At 49.9% G+C, this 19,491-nt stretch overlaps 1 protein-coding gene across 1 annotated transcript in view; it reads left to right on the top strand.

The window, feature by feature from the left end:
- LOC140364902 (lethal(3)malignant brain tumor-like protein 4) overlaps positions 1-19,491 on the top strand; it is a 72,075-nt gene that overhangs the window by 44,685 nt on the left and 7,899 nt on the right. The window contains exons 12-14 of the mRNA XM_072451282.1: positions 15,439-15,538; positions 15,609-15,707; positions 15,983-16,027. Of these exons, the coding sequence (XP_072307383.1) occupies positions 15,439-15,538; positions 15,609-15,707; positions 15,983-16,027 (244 nt within the window). The remainder of the gene's footprint in view (positions 1-15,438; positions 15,539-15,608; positions 15,708-15,982; positions 16,028-19,491) is intronic.

The following is a 19,491-nucleotide window of genomic DNA, read 5'->3' as shown; positions in this document are numbered from 1 at the left end:
CTCAGTAGGAGGAGCATGTTTCTGTAGGAGGAGCATGTCTCTGTAGGAGGAGCTTGTCTCTGTAGGAGGAACATGTCTCTGTAGGAGGAGCATGTCTCAGTAGGAGGAGCATGTTTCTGTAGGAGGAGCTTGTCTCTAGGAGCTTGTCTCAGTAGGAGGAGCATGTCTCAGTAGGAGGAGCATGTCTCAGTAGGAGGAGCTTGTCTCTGTAGGAGGAGCTTGTCTCAGTAGGAGGAGCATGTCTCAGTAGGAGGAGCATGTCTCTGTGGGAGGAGCATGTCTCTGTAGGAGGACCTTGTCACTGTAGGAGGAGCATATCTCAGTAGGAGGAGCATGTCTCTGTAGGAGGAGCATGTCTCAGTAGGAGGAGCATGTCTCAGTAGGAGGAGCTTTTCTCTGTGGGACGAGCATGTCTCTGTAGGAGGAGCATGTCTCAGTAGGAGGAGCTTGTCTCTGTGGGAGGAGCATGTCTCTGTAGGAGGAGCTTGTCTCTGTAGGAGGAGCATGTCTCAGTAGGAGGAGCTTGTCTCTGTAGGAGGAGTTTGTCTCTGTAGGAGGAGCATGTCTCAGTAGGAGGAGCTTGTCTCAGTAGGAGGAGCATGTCTCTGTAGGAGCTTGTCTCAGTAGGAGGAGCTTGTCTCTGTAGGAGGAGCATGTCTCTGTAGGAGGAGCATGTCTCAGTAGGAGGAGCATGTCTCAGTAGGAGGAGCATGTCTCAGTGGGAGGAGAATGTCTCTGTGGGAGGAGCTTTTCTCACTGGGAGGAGCATGTCTCAGTAGGAGGAGCATGTCTCAGTAGGAGGAGCATGTCTCAGTAGGAGGATCATGTCTCTGTAGGAGGAGTTTGTCTCTGTAGGAGGAGCTTGTCTCTGTGGGAGGAGCATGTCTCTGTGGGAGGAGCATGTCTCTGTGGGAGGAGCATGTCTCTGTGGGAGGAGCATGTCTCAGTAGGAGGAGCTTGTCTCTGTAGGAGCTTGTCTCAGTAGGAGGAGCATGTCTCTCTGAGAGGAGCTTGTCTCAGTGGGAGGAGCATGTCTCAGTAGGAGGAGCATGTCTCAGTAGGAGGAGCATGTCTCTGTAGGAGGAGCTTGTCTCAGTAGGAGGAGCATGTCTCAGTAGGAGGAGCATGTCTCAGTAGGAGGAGCATGTCTCTGTAGGAGGAGCTTGTCTCTGTAAGAGCTTGTCTCAGTAGGAGGAGCATGTCTCAGTGGGAGGAGCATGTCTCTGTGGGAGGAGCATGTCTCAGTGGGAGGAGCATGTCTCTGTGGGAGGAGCATGTCTCAGTGGGAGGAGCATGTCTCTGTGGGAGGAGCTTGTCTCTGTAGGAGGAGCATGTCTCTGTAGGAGGAGCATGTCTCAGTGGGAGGAGCATGTCTCTGTGGGAGGAGCATGTCTCAGTGGGAGGAGCATGTCTCAGTGGGAGGAGCATGTCTCTGTGGGAGGAGCATGTCTCAGTGGGAGGAGTTTGTCTCTGTAGGAGGACCTTGTCTCAGTAGGAGGAGCATGTCTCAGTAGGAGGAGCATGTCTCAGTAGGAGGAGCTTTTCTCTGTGGGACGAGCATGTCTCTTTAGGAGGAGCTTGTCTCTGTAGGAGGAGCATGTCTCAGTAGGAGGCGCATGTCTCTGTGGGAGGAGCATGTCTCTGTAGGAGGAGCATTTCTCAGTAGGAGGAGCTTGTCTCTGTAGGAGGAGCTTGTCTCTGTAGGTGGAGCATGTCTCTGTAGGAGGAGCTTGTCTCAGTAGGAGGAGCATGTCTCAGTAGGAGGAGCATGTCTCTGTGGGAGGAGCATGTCTCTGTAGGAGGAGCTTGTCTCAGTAGGAGGAGCATGTCTCAGTAGGAGGAGCATGTCTCTGTGGGAGGAGCATGTCTCTGTAGGAGGACCTTGTCTCTGTAGGAGGAGCATATCTCAGTAGGAGGAGCATGTCTCAGTAGGAGGAGCATGTCTCAGTAGGAGGAGCATGTCTCTGTAGGAGGAGCATGTCTCAGTAGGAGGAGCATGTCTCAGTAGGAGGAGCATGTCTCAGTAGGAGGAGCTTTTCTCTGTGGGACGAGCATGTCTCTGTAGGAGGAGCATGTCTCAGTAGGAGGCGCATGTATCTGTGGGAGGAGCATGTCTCAGTAGGAGGAGCTTGTCTCTGTGGGAGGAGCATGTCTCTGTAGGAGGAGCTTGTCTCTGTAGGAGGAGCATGTCTCAGTAGGAGGAGCTTGTCTCTGTAGGAGGAGTTTGTCTCTGTAGGAGGAGCATGTCTCAGTAGGAGGAGCTTGTCTCAGTAGGAGGAGCATGTCTCTGTAGGAGCTTGTCTCAGTAGGAGGAGCTTGTCTCTGTAGGAGGAGCATGTCTCTGTAGGAGGAGCATGTCTCAGTAGGAGGAGCATGTCTCAGTAGGAGCATGTCTCAGTGGGAGGAGAATGTCTCTGTGGGAGGAGCATGTCTCAGTAGGAGGATCATGTCTCTGTAGGAGGAGTTTGTCTCTGTGGGAGGAGCATGTCTCAGTGGGAGGAGCATGTCTCTGTGGGAGGAGCTTTTCTCAGTGGGAGGAGCATGTCTCAGTAGGAGGAGCATGTCTCAGTAGGAGGAGCATGTCTCAGTAGGAGGAGCATGTCTCAGTAGGAGGAGCTTGTCTCTGTAGGAGGAGCTTGTCTCAGTAGGAGGAGCATGTCTCAGTAGGAGGAGCATGTCTCAGTAGGAGGAGCTTGTCTCTGTAGGAGGAGCTTGTCTCTGTAGGAGCTTGTCTCAGTAGGAGGAGCATGTCTCAGTGGGAGGAGCATGTCTCTGTGGGAGGAGCATGTCTCAGTGGGAGGAGCATGTCTCTGTGGGAGGAGCATTACTCTGTGGGAGGAGCATGTCTCAGTAGGAGGAGCATGTCTCTGTAGGAGGAGTTTGTCTCTGTGGGAGGAGCATGTCTCTGTAGGAGGAGCATTTCTCAGTAGGAGGAGCTTGTCTCTGTAGGAGGAGCTTGTCTCTGTAGGTGGAGCATGTCTCTGTAGGTGGAGCATGTCTCTGTAGGAGGAGCTTGTCTCTGTAGGAGGAGCTTGTCTCAGTAGGAGGAGCATGTTTCTGTAGGAGGAGCTTGTCTCTTTAGGAGCTTGTCTCAGTAGGAGGAGCATGTCTCAGTAGGAGGAGCATGTCTCAGTAGGAGGAGCTTGTCTCTGTAGGAGGAGCTTGTCTCAGTAGGAGGAGCATGTCTCAGTAGGAGGAGCATGTCTCTGTGGGAGGAGCATGTCTCTGTAGGAGGACCTTGTCTCTGTAGGAGGAGCATATCTCAGTAGGAGGAGCATGTCTCTGTGGGAGGAGCATGTCTCAGTGGGAGGAGCATGTCTCTGTGGGAGGAGCATGTCTCAGTGGGAGGAGCATGTCTCAGTAGGAGGAGCATGTCTCAATGGGAGGAGCATGTATCTGTAGGAGGAGTTTGTCTCTGTGGGAGGAGCATGTCTCTGTAGGAGGAGCATTTCTCAGTAGGAGGAGCTTGTCTCTGTAGGAGGAGCTTGTCTCTGTAGGTGGAGCATGTCTCTGTAGGAGGAGCTTGTCTCTGTAGGAGGAACATGTCTCTGTAGGAGGAGCATGTCTCAGTAGGAGGAGCATGTTTCTGTAGGAGGAGCTTGTCTCTTTAGGAGCTTGTCTCAGTAGGAGGAGCATGTCTCAGTAGGAGGAGCATGTCTCAGTAGGAGGAGCTTGTCTCTGTAGGAGGAGCTTGTCTCAGTAGGAGGAGCATGTCTCAGTAGGAGGAGCATGTCTCTGTGGGAGGAGCATGTCTCTGTAGGAGGACCTTGTCTCTGTAGGAGGAGCATATCTCAGTAGGAGGAGCATGTCTCTGTAGGAGGAGCATGTCTCAGTAGGAGGAGCATGTCTCAGTAGGAGGAGCATGTCTCAGTAGGAGGAGCTTTTCTCTGTGGGACGAGCATGTCTCTGTAGGAGGAGCATGTCTCAGTAGGAGGAGCTTGTCTCTGTGGGAGGAGCATGTCTCTGTAGGAGGAGCTTGTCTCTGTAGGAGGAGCATGTCTCAGTAGGAGGAGCTTGTCTCTGTAGGAGGAGTTTGTCTCTGTAGGAGGAGCATGTCTCAGTAGGAGGAGCTTGTCTCAGTAGGAGGAGCATGTCTCTGTAGGAGCTTGTCTCAGTAGGAGGAGCTTGTCTCTGTAGGAGGAGCATGTCTCTGTAGGAGGAGCATGTCTCAGTAGGAGGAGCATGTCTCAGTAGGAGGAGCATGTCTCAGTGGGAGGAGAATGTCTCTGTGGGAGGAGCTTTTCTCACTGGGAGGAGCATGTCTCAGTAGGAGGAGCATGTCTCAGTAGGAGGATCATGTCTCTGTAGGAGGATCATGTCTCTGTAGGAGGAGTTTGTCTCTGTAGGAGGAGCTTGTCTCTGTGGGAGGAGCATGTCTCTGTGGGAGGAGCATGTCTCTGTGGGAGGAGCATGTCTCTGTGGGAGGAGCATGTCTCAGTAGGAGGAGCTTGTCTCTGTAGGAGCTTGTCTCAGTAGGAGGAGCATGTCTCTCTGAGAGGAGCTTGTCTCAGTGGGAGGAGCATGTCTCAGTAGGAGGAGCATGTCTCAGTAGGAGGAGCATGTCTCTGTAGGAGGAGCTTGTCTCAGTAGGAGGGGCATGTCTCAGTAGGAGGAGCATGTCTCAGTAGGAGGAGCATGTCTCAGTAGGAGGAGCATGTCTCTGTAGGAGGAGCTTGTCTCAGTAGGAGGAGCATGTCTCAGTGGGAGGAGCATGTCTCTGTGGGAGGAGCATGTCTCAGTGGGAGGAGCATGTCTCTGTGGGAGGAGCATGTCTCAGTGGGAGGAGCATGTCTCTGTGGGAGGAGCTTGTCTCTGTAGGAGGAGCATGTCTCTGTAGGAGGAGCATGTCTCAGTGGGAGGAGCATGTCTCTGTGGGAGGAGCATGTCTCAGTGGGAGGAGCATGTCTCAGTGGGAGGAGCATGTCTCTGTGGGAGGAGCATGTCTCAGTGGGAGGAGTTTGTCTCAGTAGGAGGAGCATGTCTCAGTAGGAGGAGCATGTCTCTGTGGGAGGAGCATGTCTCTGTAGGAGGACCTTGTCTCAGTAGGAGGAGCATGTCTCAGTAGGAGGAGCATGTCTCAGTAGGAGGAGCTTGTCTCTGTAGGAGGAGCATGTCTCAGTAGGAGGCGCATGTCTCTGTGGGAGGAGCATGTCTCTGTAGGAGGAGCATTTCTCAGTAGGAGGAGCTTGTCTCTGTAGGAGGAGCTTGTCTCTGTAGGTGGAGCATGTCTCTGTAGGAGGAGCTTGTCTCTGTAGGAGGAACATGTCTCTGTAGGAGGAGCATGTCTCAGTAGGAGGAGCTTGTCTCTGTAGGAGGAGCTTGTCTCAGTAGGAGGAGCATGTCTCAGTAGGAGGAGCATGTCTCTGTGGGAGGAGCATGTCTCTGTAGGAGGACCTTGTCTCTTTAGGAGCTTGTCTCAGTAGGAGGAGCATGTCTCAGTAGGAGGAGCATATCTCAGTAGGAGGAGCTTGTCTCTGTAGGAGGAGCTTGTCTCAGTAGGAGGAGCATGTCTCAGTAGGAGGAGCATGTCTCTGTGGGAGGAGCATGTCTCTGTAGGAGGACCTTGTCTCAGTAGGAGGAGCATGTCTCAGTAGGAGGAGCTTTTCTCTGTGGGACGAGCATGTCTCTTTAGGAGGAGCTTGTCTCTGTAGGAGGAGCATGTCTCAGTAGGAGGCGCATGTATCTGTGGGAGGAGCATGTCTCAGTAGGAGGAGCTTGTCTCTGTGGGAGGAGCATGTCTCTGTAGGAGGAGCTTGTCTCTGTAGGAGGAGCATGTCTCAGTAGGAGGAGCTTGTCTCAGTAGGAGGAGCATGTCTCTGTAGGAGCTTGTCTCAGTAGGAGGAGCTTGTCTCTGTAGGAGGAGCATGTCTCTGTAGGAGGAGCATGTCTCAGTAGGAGGAGCATGTCTCAGTGGGAGGAGAATGTCTCTGTGGGAGGAGCTTTTCTCACTGGGAGGAGCATGTCTCAGTAGGAGGAGCATGTCTCAGTAGGAGGAGCATGTCTCAGTAGGAGGATCATGTCTCTGTAGGAGGAGTTTGTCTCTGTAGGAGGAGCTTGTCTCTGTGGGAGGAGCATGTCTCTGTGGGAGGAGCATGTCTCTGTGGGAGGAGCATGTCTCAGTGGGAGGAGCTTGTCTCTGTAGGAGCTTGTCTCAGTAGGAGGAGCATGTCTCTCTGAGAGGAGCTTGTCTCAGTGGGAGGAGCATGTCTCAGTAGGAGGAGCATGTCTCAGTAGGAGGAGCATGTCTCTGTAGGAGGAGCTTGTCTCAGTAGGAGGAGCATGTCTCTGTAGGAGGAGCTTGTCTCTTTAGGAGCTTGTCTCAGTAGGAGGAGCATGTCTTAGTAGGAGGAGCATGTCTCAGTAGGAGGAGCTTGTCTCTGTAGGAGGAGCTTGTCTCAGTAGGAGGAGCATGTCTCAGTAGGAGGAGCATGTCTCAGTAGGAGGAGCTTGTCTCTGTAGGAGCTTGTCTCAGTAAGAGGAGCATGTCTCAGTAGGAGGAGCTTGTCTCTGTAGGAGGAGCATGTCTCTGTAGGAGGAGCTTGTCTCTGTAGGAGGAGCTTGTCTCAGTAGGAGGAGCATTTCTCAGTGGGAGGAGCATGTATCTGTGGGAGGAGCTTTTCTCAGTGGGAGGAGCATGTCTCAGTAGGAGGAGCATGTCTCAGTAGGAGGCGCATGTCTCTGTAGGAGGAGCATGTCTCTGTAGGAGGAGCATGTCTCTGTAGGAGGAGCTTGTCTCTGTAGGAGGAGCATGTCTCTGTAGGAGGAGCTTGTCTCTGTAGGAGGAGCTTGTCTCTGTGGGAGGAGCATTTCTCAGTGGGAGGAGCATATCTCAGTAGGAGGAGCTTGTCTCTGTAGGAGGAGCTTGTCTCAGTAGGAGGAGCATGTCTCAGTAGGAGGAGCTTGTCTCTGTAGGAGCTTGTCTCAGTAGGAGGAGCATGTCTCAGTAGGAGGAGCATGTCTCTGTAGGAGGAGCATGTCTCAGTAGGAGGCACATGTATCTGTGGGAGGAGCTTTTCTCAGTGGGAGGAGCATGTCTCAGTAGGAGGAGCATGTCTCAGTAGGAGGCGCATGTCTCTGTAGGAGGAGCATGTCTCTGTAGGAGGAGCTTGTCTCTGTAGGAGGAGCATGTCTCTGTGGGAGGAACATGTCTCTGTAGGAGGAGCATGTCTCTGTGGGAGGAGCTTGTCTCTGTGGGAGGAGCTTTTTTCTGTGGGAGGAGCTTGTCTCAGTGGGAGGAGCATGTCTCAGTAGGAGGAGCATGTCTCAATGGGAGGAGCATGTATCTGTAGGAGGAGTTTGTCTATGTGGGAGGAGCTTGTCTCTGTGGGAGGAGCATGTCTCTGTGGGAGGAGCATGTCTCAGTGGGAGGAGCATGTCTCTGTGGGAGGAGCATGTCTCAGTGGGAGGAGCATGTCTCTGTGAGAGGAGCATGTCTCAGTAGGAGGAGCATGTCTCAGTAGGAGGAGCATGTCTCAGTAGGAGGAGCATGTCTCAGTAGGAGGAGCATGTCTCAGTAGGAGGAGTTTGTCTCTGTAGGAGGAGCTTGTCTCTGTAGGAGCTTGTCTCAGTAGGAGGAGCATGTCTCAGTAGGAGGAGCATGTCTCAGTAGGAGGAGTTTGTCTCTGTAGGAGGAACTTGTCTCAGTAGGAGGAGCATGTCTCAGTAGGAGGAGCATGTCTCTGTGGGAGGAGTACGTCTCAGTGGGAGGAGCATGTCTCCTTTGGGTGGAGCATGTCTCCTTTGGGAGGAGCATGTCTCTGTAGGAGGAGCTTGTCTCTGTGGGAGGAGCATGTCTCTGTGGGAGGAGCATGTCTCTGTGGGAGGAGCTTGTCTCAGTGGGAGGAGCTTATCTCTGTGGGAGGAGCTTGTCTCTGTAGGAGGAGCTTGTCTCTGTAGGAGGATTATGTCTCTGTAGGAGGAGCTTGTCTCAGTAGGAGGAGCTTGTCTCAGTAGGAGGAGCTTGTCTCAGTAGGAGGAGTATGTCTCAGTAGGAGGAGCATGTCTCAGTAGGAGGGGCTTGTCTCTATAGGAGGAGTTTGTCTCTGTAGGAGGAGCATGTCTTAGTAGGAGGGGCATGTCTCTGTAGGAGGAGCTTGTCTCTGTAGGAGGAGCATGTCTCAGTAGGAGGATCATGTCTCTGTAGGAGGAGCTTGTCTCTGTGGGAGGAGCATGTCTCAGTGGGAGGAGCATATCTCTGTAGGAGGAGCATGTCTCAGTAGGAGGATCATGTCTCTGTAGGAGGAGTTTGTCTCTGTGGGAGGAGCATGTCTCAGTGGGAGGAGCATGTCTCTGTGGGAGGAGCTTTTCTCAGTGGGAGGAGCATGTCTCAGTAGGAGGAGCATGTCTCAGTAGGAGGAGCATGTCTCAGTAGGAGGAGTTTGTCTCTGTAGGAGGAGCTTGTCTCAGTAGGAGGAGCATGTCTCAGTAGGAGGAGCATGTCTCAGTAGGAGGAGCATGTCTCTGTAGGAGCTTGTCTCTGTAGGAGCTTGTCTCAGTAGGAGGAGCATGTCTCAGTGGGAGGAGCATGTCTCTGTGGGAGGAGCATGTCTCAGTGGGAGGAGCATGTCTCTGTGGGAGGAGCATGTCTCAGTGGGAGGAGCATGTCTCTCTGGGAGGAGCTTGTCTCTGTAGGAGGAGCATGTCTCTGTAGGAGGAGCATGTCTCAGTGGGAGGAGCATGTCTCTGTGGGAGGAGCATGTCTCAGTGGAAGGAGCATGTCTCTGTGGGAGGAGCATGTCTCAGTGGGAGGAGTTTGTCTCTGTGGGAGGAGCATTTCTCAGTAGGAGAGGCTTGTCTCTGTAGGAGGAGCTTGTCTGTAGGTGGAGCATGTCTCTGTAGGAGGAGCTTGTCTCTGTAGGAGGAACATGTCTCTGTAGGAGGAGCATGTCTCAGTAGGAGGAGCATGTTTCTGTAGGAGGAGCTTGTCTCTTTAGGAGCTTATCTCAGTAGGAGGAGCATGTCTCAGTAGGAGGAGCATGTCTCAGTAGGAGGAGCTTGTCTCTGTAGGAGGAGCTTGTCTCAGTAGGAGGAGCATGTCTCTGTGGGAGGAGCATGTCTCTGTAGGAGGACCTTGTCTCTGTAGGAGGAGCATATCTCAGTAGGAGGAGCATGTCTCAGTAGGAGGAGCATGTCTCTGTAGGAGGAGCATGTCTCAGTAGGAGGAGCATGTCTCAGTAGGAGGAGCTTTTCTCTGTGGGACGAGCATGTCTCTTTAGGAGGAGCGTGTCTCTGTAGGAGGAGCATGTCTCAGTAGGAGGCGCATGTATCTGTGGGAGGAGCATGTCTCAGTAGGAGGAGCTTGTCTCTGTGGGAGGAGCATGTCTCTGTAGGAGGAGCTTGTCTCTGTAGGAGGAGCATGTCTCAGTAGGAGGAGCTTGTCTCTGTAGGAGGAGCATGTCTCAGTAGGAGGAGCTTGTCTCAGTAGGAGGAGCATGTCTCTGTAGGAGCTTGTCTCAGTAGGAGGAGCTTGTCTCTGTAGGAGGAGCATGTCTCTGTAGGAGGAGCATGTCTCAATAGGAGGAGCATGTCTCAGTAGGAGGAGCATGTCTCAGTGGGAGGAGAATGTCTCTGTGGGAGGAGCTTTTCTCACTGGGAGGAGCATGTCTCAGTAGGAGGAGCATGTCTCAGTAGGAGGAGCATGTCTCAGTAGGAGGATCATGTCTCTGTAGGAGGAGTTTGTCTCTGTAGGAGGAGCTTGTCTCTGTGGGAGGAGCATGTCTCTGTGGGAGGAGCATGTCTCTGTGGGAGGAGCATGTCTCAGTAGGAGGAGCTTGTCTCTGTAGGAGCTTGTCTCTGTAGGAGGAGCTTGTCTCAGTAGGAGGAGCATGTCTCAGTAGGAGGAGCATGTCTCAGTAGGAGGAGCTTGTCTCTGTAGGAGCTTGTCTCAGTAAGAGGAGCATGTCTCAGTAGGAGGATTATGTCTCTGTAGGAGGAGCTTGTCTCTGTAGGAGGAGCATGTCTCTGTAGGAGGAGCTTGTCTCTGTGGGAGGAGCTTGTCTCTGTGGGAGGAGCATTTCTCAGTGGGAGGAGCATATCTCAGTAGGAGGAGCTTGTCTCTGTAGGAGGAGCATGTCTCAGTAGGAGGAGCTTGTCTCTGTAGGAGCTTGTCTCAGTAGGAGGAGCATGTCTCAGTAGGAGGAGCATGTCTCAGTAGGAGGAGCATGTCTCTGTAGGAGGAGCTTGTCTCTGTAGGAGCTTGTCTCAGTAGGAGGAGCATGTCTCAGTGGGAGGAGCATGTCTCTGTGGGAGGAGCATGTCTCAGTGGGAGGAGCATGTCTCTGTGGGAGGAGCATGTCTCAGTGGGAGGAGCATGTCTCTCTGGGAGGAGCTTGTCTCTGTAGGAGGAGCATGTCTCTGTAGGAGGAGCATGTCTCAGTGGGAGGAGCATGTCTCTGTGGGAGGAGCATGTCTCAGTGGAAGGAGCATGTCTCTGTGGGAGGAGCATGTCTCAGTGGGAGGAGTTTGTCTCTGTGGGAGGAGCATTTCTCAGTAGGAGAGGCTTGTCTCTGTAGGAGGAGCTTGTCTGTAGGTGGAGCATGTCTCTGTAGGAGGAGCTTGTCTCTGTAGGAGGAACATGTCTCTGTAGGAGGAGCATGTCTCAGTAGGAGGAGCATGTTTCTGTAGGAGGAGCTTGTCTCTTTAGGAGCTTATCTCAGTAGGAGGAGCATGTCTCAGTAGGAGGAGCATGTCTCAGTAGGAGGAGCTTGTCTCTGTAGGAGGAGCTTGTCTCAGTAGGAGGAGCATGTCTCTGTGGGAGGAGCATGTCTCTGTAGGAGGACCTTGTCTCTGTAGGAGGAGCATATCTCAGTAGGAGGAGCATGTCTCAGTAGGAGGAGCATGTCTCTGTAGGAGGAGCATGTCTCAGTAGGAGGAGCATGTCTCAGTAGGAGGAGCTTTTCTCTGTGGGACGAGCATGTCTCTTTAGGAGGAGCGTGTCTCTGTAGGAGGAGCATGTCTCAGTAGGAGGCGCATGTATCTGTGGGAGGAGCATGTCTCAGTAGGAGGAGCTTGTCTCTGTGGGAGGAGCATGTCTCTGTAGGAGGAGCTTGTCTCTGTAGGAGGAGCATGTCTCAGTAGGAGGAGCTTGTCTCTGTAGGAGGAGCATGTCTCAGTAGGAGGAGCTTGTCTCAGTAGGAGGAGCATGTCTCTGTAGGAGCTTGTCTCAGTAGGAGGAGCTTGTCTCTGTAGGAGGAGCATGTCTCTGTAGGAGGAGCATGTCTCAGTAGGAGGAGCATGTCTCAGTAGGAGGAGCATGTCTCAGTGGGAGGAGAATGTCTCTGTGGGAGGAGCTTTTCTCACTGGGAGGAGCATGTCTCAGTAGGAGGAGCATGTCTCAGTAGGAGGAGCATGTCTCAGTAGGAGGATCATGTCTCTGTAGGAGGAGTTTGTCTCTGTAGGAGGAGCTTGTCTCTGTGGGAGGAGCATGTCTCTGTGGGAGGAGCATGTCTCTGTGGGAGGAGCATGTCTCAGTAGGAGGAGCTTGTCTCTGTAGGAGCTTGTCTCTGTAGGAGGAGCTTGTCTCAGTAGGAGGAGCATGTCTCAGTAGGAGGAGCATGTCTCAGTAGGAGGAGCTTGTCTCTGTAGGAGCTTGTCTCAGTAAGAGGAGCATGTCTCAGTAGGAGGATTATGTCTCTGTAGGAGGAGCTTGTCTCTGTAGGAGGAGCATGTCTCTGTAGGAGGAGCTTGTCTCTGTGGGAGGAGCTTGTCTCTGTGGGAGGAGCATTTCTCAGTGGGAGGAGCATATCTCAGTAGGAGGAGCTTGTCTCTGTAGGAGGAGCATGTCTCAGTAGGAGGAGCTTGTCTCTGTAGGAGCTTGTCTCAGTAGGAGGAGCATGTCTCAGTAGGAGGAGCATGTCTCTGTAGGAGGAGCATGTCTCTGTAGGAGGAGCTTGTCTCTGTAGGAGGAGCATGTCTCAGTAGGAGGCGCATGTCTCAGTAGGAGGAGCATGTCTCTGTGGGAGGAACATGTCTCTGTAGGAGGAGCATGTCTCTGTGGGAGGAGCTTGTCTCTGTGGGAGGAGCATGTTTCTGTGGGAGGAGCTTGTCTCAGTGGGAGGAGCTTGTCTCAGTGGGAGGAGCATGTCTCAGTAGGAGGAGCATGTCTCAATGGGAGGAGCATGTATCTGTAGGAGGAGTTTGTCTCTGTGGGAGGAGCATGTCTCTGTAGGAGGAGCATTTCTCAGTAGGAGGAGCTTGTCTCTGTAGGAGGAGCTTGTCTCTGTAGGAGGAACATGTCTCTGTAGGAGGAGCTTGTCTCAGTAGGAGGAGCATGTCTCTGTGGGAGGAGCATGTCTCTGTAGGAGGAGCATGTTTCTGTAGGAGGAGCTTGTCTCTTTAGGAGCTTGTCTCAGTAGGAGGAGCTTGTCTCAGTAGGAGGAGCATGTCTCAGTAGGAGGAGCATGTCTCAGTAGGAGGAGCATGTCTCAGTAGGAGGATTATGTCTCTGTAGGAGGAGCTTGTCTCTGTAGGAGGAGCATGTCTCTGTAGGAGGAGCTTGTCTCTGTAGGAGGAGCTTGTCTCTGTGGGAGGAGCATTTCTCAGTGGGAGGAGCATATCTCAGTAGGAGGAGCTTGTCTCTGTAGGAGGAGCTTGTCTCAGTAGGAGGAGCATGTCTCAGTAGGAGGAGCTTGTCTCTGTAGGAGCTTGTCTCAGTAGGAGGAGCATGTCTCAGTAGGAGGAGCATGTCTCTGTAGGAGGAGCATGTCTCAGTAGGAGGCACATGTATCTGTGGGAGGAGCTTTTCTCAGTGGGAGGAGCATGTCTCAGTAGGAGGAGCATGTCTCAGTAGGAGGCGCATGTCTCTGTAGGAGGAGCATGTCTCTGTAGGAGGAGCATGTCTCTGTGGGAGGAGCATGTCTCTGTGGGAGGAGCTTGTCTCTGTGGGAGGAGCTTGTCTCAGTGGGAGGAGCTTGTCTCAGTGGGAGGAGCATGTCTCAGTAGGAGGAGCATGTCTCAATGGGAGGAGCATGTATCTGTAGGAGGAGTTTGTCTCTGTGGGAGGAGCATGTCTCTGTAGGAGGAGCTTTTCTCAGTAGGAGGAGCTTGTCTCTGTAGGAGGAGCTTGTCTCTGTAGGAGGAACATGTCTCTGTAGGAGGAGCTTGTCTCAGTAGGAGGAGCATGTCTCAGTAGGAGTAGCATGTCTCTGTGGGAGGAGCATGTCTCTGTAGGAGCTTGTCTCAGTAGGAGGAGCATGTCTCAGTAGGAGGAGCATGTCTCAGTAGGAGGAGCTTGTCTCTGTAGGAGGAGCTTGTCTCAGTAGGAGGAGCATGTCTCTGTGGGAGGAGCATGTCTCTGTAGGAGGACCTTGTCTCTGTAGGAGGAGCATATCTCAGTAGGAGGAGCATGTCTCAGTAGGAGGAGCATGTCTCTGTAGGAGGAGCATGTCTCAGTAGGAGGAGCTTTTCTCTGTGGGACGAGCATGTCTCTGTGGGAGGAGCATGTCTCTGTGGGAGGAACATGTTTCAGTAGGAGGAGCTTGTCTCTGTAGGAGGAGTTTGTCTCTGTAGGAGGAGCATGTCTCAGTAGGAGGAGCATGTCTCAGTAGGAGAATCATGTTTCAGTAGGAGGAGCTTGTCTCTGTAGGAGGAGTTTGTCTCTGTAGGAGGAGCTTGTCTCTGTAGGAGGAGCTTGTCTCTGTAGGAGGAGCATGTCTCTGTAGGAGGAGCATGTCTCTGTAGGAGGAGCATGTCTCAGTAGGAGGAGCTTGTCTCAGTGGGAGGAGAATGTCTCTGTGGGAGGAGCATGTCTCAGTGGGAGGAGCATGTCTCTGTGGGAGGAGCTTTTCTCACTGGGAGGAGCATGTCTCAGTAGGAGGAGCATGTCTCAGTAGGAGGAGCATGTCTCTGTAGGAGGAGTTTGTCTCTGTAGGAGGAGCTTGTCTCTGTGGGAGGAGCATGTCTCTGTGGGAGGAGCATGTCTCAGTAGGAGGAGCATGTCTCTCTGAGAGGAGCTTGTCTCAGTGGGAGGAGCATGTCTCAGTAGGAGGAGCATGTCTCAGTAGGAGGAGCATGTCTCAGTAGGAGGAGCTTGTCTCTGTAGGAGGAGCTTGTCTCAGTAGGAGGAGCATGTCTCAGTAGGAGGAGCTTGTCTCTGTAGGAGGAGCTTGTCTCTGTAGGAGGAGCTTGTCTCTGTGGGAGGAGCATTTCTCAGTGGGAGGAGCATGTCTCAGTAGGAGGAGCTTGTCTCTGTAGGAGGAGCTTGTCTCTGTAGGAGGAGCTTGTCTCAGTAGGAGGAGCATGTCTCAGTAGGAGGAGCATGTCTCTGTAGGAGGAGCTTGTCTCTGTAGGAGGAGCTTGTCTCTGTGGGAGGAGCATTTCTCAGTGGGAGGAGCATGTCTCAGTAGGAGGAGCTTGTCTCTGTAGGAGGAGCTTGTCTCTGTAGGAGGAGCTTGTCTCAGTAGGAGGAGCATGTCTCAGTAGGAGGAGCTTGTCTCTGTAGGAGCTTGTCTCAGTAGGAGGAGCATGTCTCTGTAGGAGGAGCATGTCTCAGTAGGAGGAGCTTGTCTCTGTAGGAGCTTGTCTCAGTAGGAGGAGCATGTCTCAGTAGGAGGAGCATGTCTCTGTAGGAGGAGCATGTCTCAGTAGGAGGCGCATGTCTCTGTAGGAGGAGCATGTCTCTGTAGGAGGAGCTTGTCTCTGTAGGAGGAGCATGTCTCTGTAGGAGGAGCATGTCTCTGTAGGAGGAGCATGTCTCTGTAGGAGGAGCTTGTCTCAGTAGGAGGCGCATGTCTCAGTAGGAGGAACATGTCTCTGTGGGAGGAACATGTCTCTGTAGGAGGAGCATGTCTCTGTGGGAGGAGCTTGTCTCTGTGGGAGGAGCATGTTTCTGTGGGAGGAGCTTGTCTCAGTGGGAGGAGCTTGTCTCAGTGGGAGGAGCATGTCTCAGTAGGAGGAGCATGTCTCAGTAGGAGGCACATGTATCTGTGGGAGGAGCTTTTCTCAGTAGGAGGCGCATGTCTCTGTAGGAGGAGCATGTCTCTGTAGGAGGAGCTTGTCTCTGTAGGAGGAGCATGTCTCTGTAGGAGGAGCATGTCTCTGTAGGAGGAGCATGTCTCAGTAGGAGGCGCATGTCTCTGTAGGAGGAGCATGTCTCTGTAGGAGGAGCTTGTCTCTGTAGGAGGAGCATGTCTCTGTAGGAGGAGCATGTCTCTGTAGGAGGAGCATGTCTCTGTAGGAGGAGCTTGTCTCTGTAGGAGGAGCATGTCTCTGTAGGAGGAGCATGTCTCTGTAGGAGGAGCATGTCTCTGTAGGAGGAGCATGTCTCTGTGGGAGGAGCTTGTCTCTGTGGGAGGAGCATGTTTCTGTGGGAGGAGCTTGTCTCAGTGGGAGGAGCTTGTCTCAGTGGGAGGAGCTTGTCTCTGTGGGAGGAGTTTGTGCAGTGTAGTGTCTTGTCTGGCGCCTCCTTCAGGTCAGTGGTTGAATTGCGTCTCTCTCTCTCAGATTTCTTTGGGCCATCGTCTCCGGCCCACGGCTCCTGTCCCACTTTAGGATGCAGAGGAGTGGGCCACATCAGGGGCCCAAAGTACAGCAACCACCACAGGTACACCAGATGCCCTCCCCCCACCTTCTGAGTGTCAGATGCCCTCCCACGCTTCTCTCTTTCTCCTCAGTCTCTTTGGGTGTCCATACTCCGAGACAAACCTCAGAAAAGACCTGCTTTTACCAAATCGACTGGGACCAGAACCAGGACTGAGTCTGCTCCCAAACAGGTAGTAAACCGGCTCTAAACCAGGACTAAACCAGGACATAACTAGGTCTAAACCGGCTCTAAACCAGGACTAAACCAGGACATAACTAGGTCTAAACCGGCTCTAAACCAGGACTAAACCAGGACATAACTAGGTCTAAACCGGCTCTAAACCAGGACTAAACCAGGACATAACTAGGTCTAAACCGGCTCTAAACCAGGACTAAACCAGGACTAAACCAGGATTAGACCAGGACTAAACCAGGACTAAACCAGGACTAAACCAGTGTGTTTCAGGCCTGTGGAGGAGGTTCCTCTGAAGAGGCGCAGACTCTCTCCCAGGTGATGATTAAACCTGATGCCCTGTGTGTTTGTGTGTATTTACCTCTGTTTGTGTGTATTTACCTCTGTTTGTGTGTTCTTACCTGTGTGTTTGTGTGTTTTTAACTGTGTTGTTTGTGTGTTTTTACCTGTGTGTTTGTGTATGTGTTTGTGTGTTTTTACCAGTGTATTTGTGTGTTATTTACCTGTGTGTTTGTGTGTTTTACCTGTGTGTTTGTGTGTTTTACCTGTGTGTTTGTGTGTTTTTACCTGTGTTTATGTGTTTTACCTTTGTGTTCATGTGTATTTACCTGTATGATTGCGTATGTGTTTGTGTGTTTTTACCTGTGTGTTTGTGTGTTTTTACCTGTGTGTTTGTGTGTTATTTACCTGTGTGTTTGTGTGTTTTTACCTGTGTGTTTGTGTGTTTTTACCTGTGTGTTTGTGTGTTTTTACCTGTGTATGTGTTTGTGTGTTTTAACCAGTATGTTTGTGTGTTATTTACCTGTGTGTTTGTGTGTTTTTACCTGTGTGTTTGTGTGTTTTTACCTGTGTGTTTTTACCTGTGTGTTTGTGTATGTGTTTGTGTGTTTTAACCAGTATGTTTGTGTGTTATTTACCTGTGTGTTTGTGTGTTTTTACCTGTGGGTTTGTGTGTTTTTACCAGTGTGTTTGTGTGTTTTTACCGGTGTGTTTGTGTTATTTACCTGTGTGTTTGTGTGTTCTTACCTGTGGGTTTGTGTGTTTTTACCAGTGTGTTTGTGTGTTTTTACCGGTGTGTTTGTGTTATTTACCTGTGTGTTTGTGTGTTCTTACCTGTGTGTTTGTGTGTTTTTACCTTTGTTGTTTGTGTGTTTTTACCTGTGTATTTGTGTGTTGTTACCTCTGTGTTTGTGTGTGTGTTTGTGTGTTTTTACCTGTGTGTTTGTGTATGTGTTTGTGTGTTTTTACCAGTGTATTTGTGTGTTTTTACCAGTGTGTTTGTGTGTTTTTACCGGTGTGTTTGTGTTATTTACCTGTGTGTCAGTGTGTTCTTACCTGTGTGTTTGTGTGTATTTACCTGTGTGTGTGTTTTTACCTGTGTGTTTGTGTGTTCTTACCTGTGTGTGTGTGTGTGTGTGTGTTTTTACCTGTGTGTTTGTGTGTTTTACCTGTGTGTGTGTGTGTGTGTGTTTGTGTTTTTACCTGTGTTTGTGTGTTTTTACCTGTGTGTTTGTATGTGTGTTTGTGTGTTTTTACCTGTGTTTATGTGTTTTACCTTTGTGTTTATGTGTATTTACCTGTATGATTGTGTGTGTGTTTGTGTGTTTTTACCTGTGTGTTTGTGTTATTTACCTGTGTGTTTGTGTGTTATTTACCTGTGTGTTTGTGTTATTTACCTGTGTGTTTGTGTGTTCTTGCCTGTGTGTTTGTGCATTCTTACCTGTGTGTTTGTGTGTGTGTTTGTGTGTTCTTGCCTGTGTGTTTGTGCATTCTTACCTGTGTGTTTGTGTGTGTGTTTGTGTGTTTTTACCTGTGTTTATGTGTTTTACCTTTGTGTTTATGTGTATTTACCTGTATGATTGTGTATGTGTTTGTGTGTTTTTACCTGTGTGTTTGTGTGTTTTTACCTGTGTGTTTGTGTATGTGTTTGTGTGTTGTTTACCTGTGTGTTTGTGTTATTTCCCTGTGTGTTTGTGTGTTCTTACCTGTGTGTTTGTGTGTTTTTACCTGTGTGTTTGTGTGTTCTTGCCTGTGTGTTTGTGTATTCTTACCTGTGTGTTTGTGTGTATTTACCTGTGTGTTTGTATGTGTGTTTGTGTGTTATTTACCTGTGTGTTTGTGTGTTTTTACCTGTGTGTTTGTGTGTTTTTACCTGTGTTTGTGTGTATGTTTGTTTGTTTTTACCTGTGTGTGTGTGTATGTGTTTGTGTGTTTTAACCAGTATGTTTGTGTGTTATTTACCTGTGTGTTTACACCAGTGTGTGTGTTCTTACCTATGTCTGTGTGTGTGTTTTACCCGTGTGTTTTTACCTGTTTGTTTGTGTGTTTTTACCTGTGTGTTTGTGTGTGTGTTTGTGTGTTTTTACCTGTGTTTATGTGTTTTAGCTTTGTGTTTATGTGTATTTACCTGTATGATTGTGTATGTGTTTGTGTGTTTTTACCTGTGTGTTTGTGTGTTATTTACCTGTGTGTTTGTGTTATTTACCTGTGTGTTTGTGTGTTCTTACCTCTGTGTTTGTGTGTTTTTACCTGTGTGTTTGTGTGTTCTTACCTGTGTGTTTGTGTGTTTTTAACTGTGTTGTTTGTGTGTTTTTACCTGTGTGTTTGTGTATGTGTTTGTGTGTTTTAACCAGTATGTTTGTATGTTATTTACCTGTGTGTTTGTGTGTTCTTACCTGTGTGTTTGTGTGTTTTTACCTGTGTGTTTGTGTGTTTTTACCTGTGTGTTTTTACCTGTGTGTTTGTGTGTTATTTACCTGTGTGTTTGTGTGTTTTTACCTGTGTTTGTGTGTATGTTTGTTTGTTTTTACCTGTGTGTTTGTGTTTGTGTGTTTTAACCAGTATGTTTGTGTGTTATTTACCTGTGTGTTTGTGTGTTTTTATCTGTGTGTTTGTGTGTTCTTACCTGTGTGTTTGTGTGTTTTTACCTGTGTGTTTGTGTGTTTTTACCTGTGTGTTTGTGTGTTTTTACCTGTGTGTTTTTACTTGTGTGTTTGTGTATGTGTTTGTGTGTTTTAACCAGTATGTTTGTGTGTTATTTACCTGTGTGTTTGTGTGTTTTTACCTGTGTGTTTTTACTTGTGTGTTTGTGTATGTGTTTGTGTGTTTTACCCGTTTGTTTGTGTGTTTTTACCTGTGTGTTTGTGTGTTTTACCTGTGTGTTTGTGTGTTTTTACCTGTGTGTTTGTGTATGTGTTTGTGTGTTATTTACCTGTGTGTTTGTGTGTATTTACCTGTGTGTTTATGTGTTTTTACCTGTCTGTTTGTGTGTTTTTACCTGTGTGTTTGTGTTATTTACCTGTGTTTGTGTGTTCTTACCTGTGTGTTTGTGTGTTTTTACCTGTGTGTTTGTGTGTTTTACCTGTGTGTTTTTACCTGTGTGTTTTTACCTGTGTGTTTGTGTGTTTTACCTGTGTGTTTGTGTGTTTTTACCTGTGTTTGTGTGTGTGTATGTTTGTTTGTTTTTACCTGTGTGTTTGTGTATGTGTTTGTGTGTTTTAACCAGTATGTTTGTGTGTTATTTACCTGTGTGTTTTTGTGTTTTTACCAGTGTGTGTGTGTGTGTGTGTGTGTGTGTGTTCTTACCTATGTCTGTGTGTGTGTTTTACCCGTTTGTTTGTGTGTTTTTACCTGTGTGTTTGTGTGTTTTTACCTGTGTGTTTGTGTGTTTTTACCTGTGTGTTTGTGTGTTTTTACCTGTGTGTTTGTGTGTTATTTACCTGTGTGTTTGTGTTATTTACCTGTGTGTTTGTGTGTTCTTACCTGTGTCTGTGTGTGTGTGT

This window comes from Eucyclogobius newberryi, unplaced genomic scaffold (genome assembly GCF_026437365.1).
Source record: "Eucyclogobius newberryi isolate DKJ021-1_F unplaced genomic scaffold, fEucNew1.0.hap1 SCAF_18, whole genome shotgun sequence".
In the NCBI taxonomy this organism is placed as follows: Eukaryota; Metazoa; Chordata; class Actinopteri; order Gobiiformes; family Gobiidae; genus Eucyclogobius; species Eucyclogobius newberryi.
This window is presented reverse-complemented; position numbering and strand designations above follow the sequence as displayed.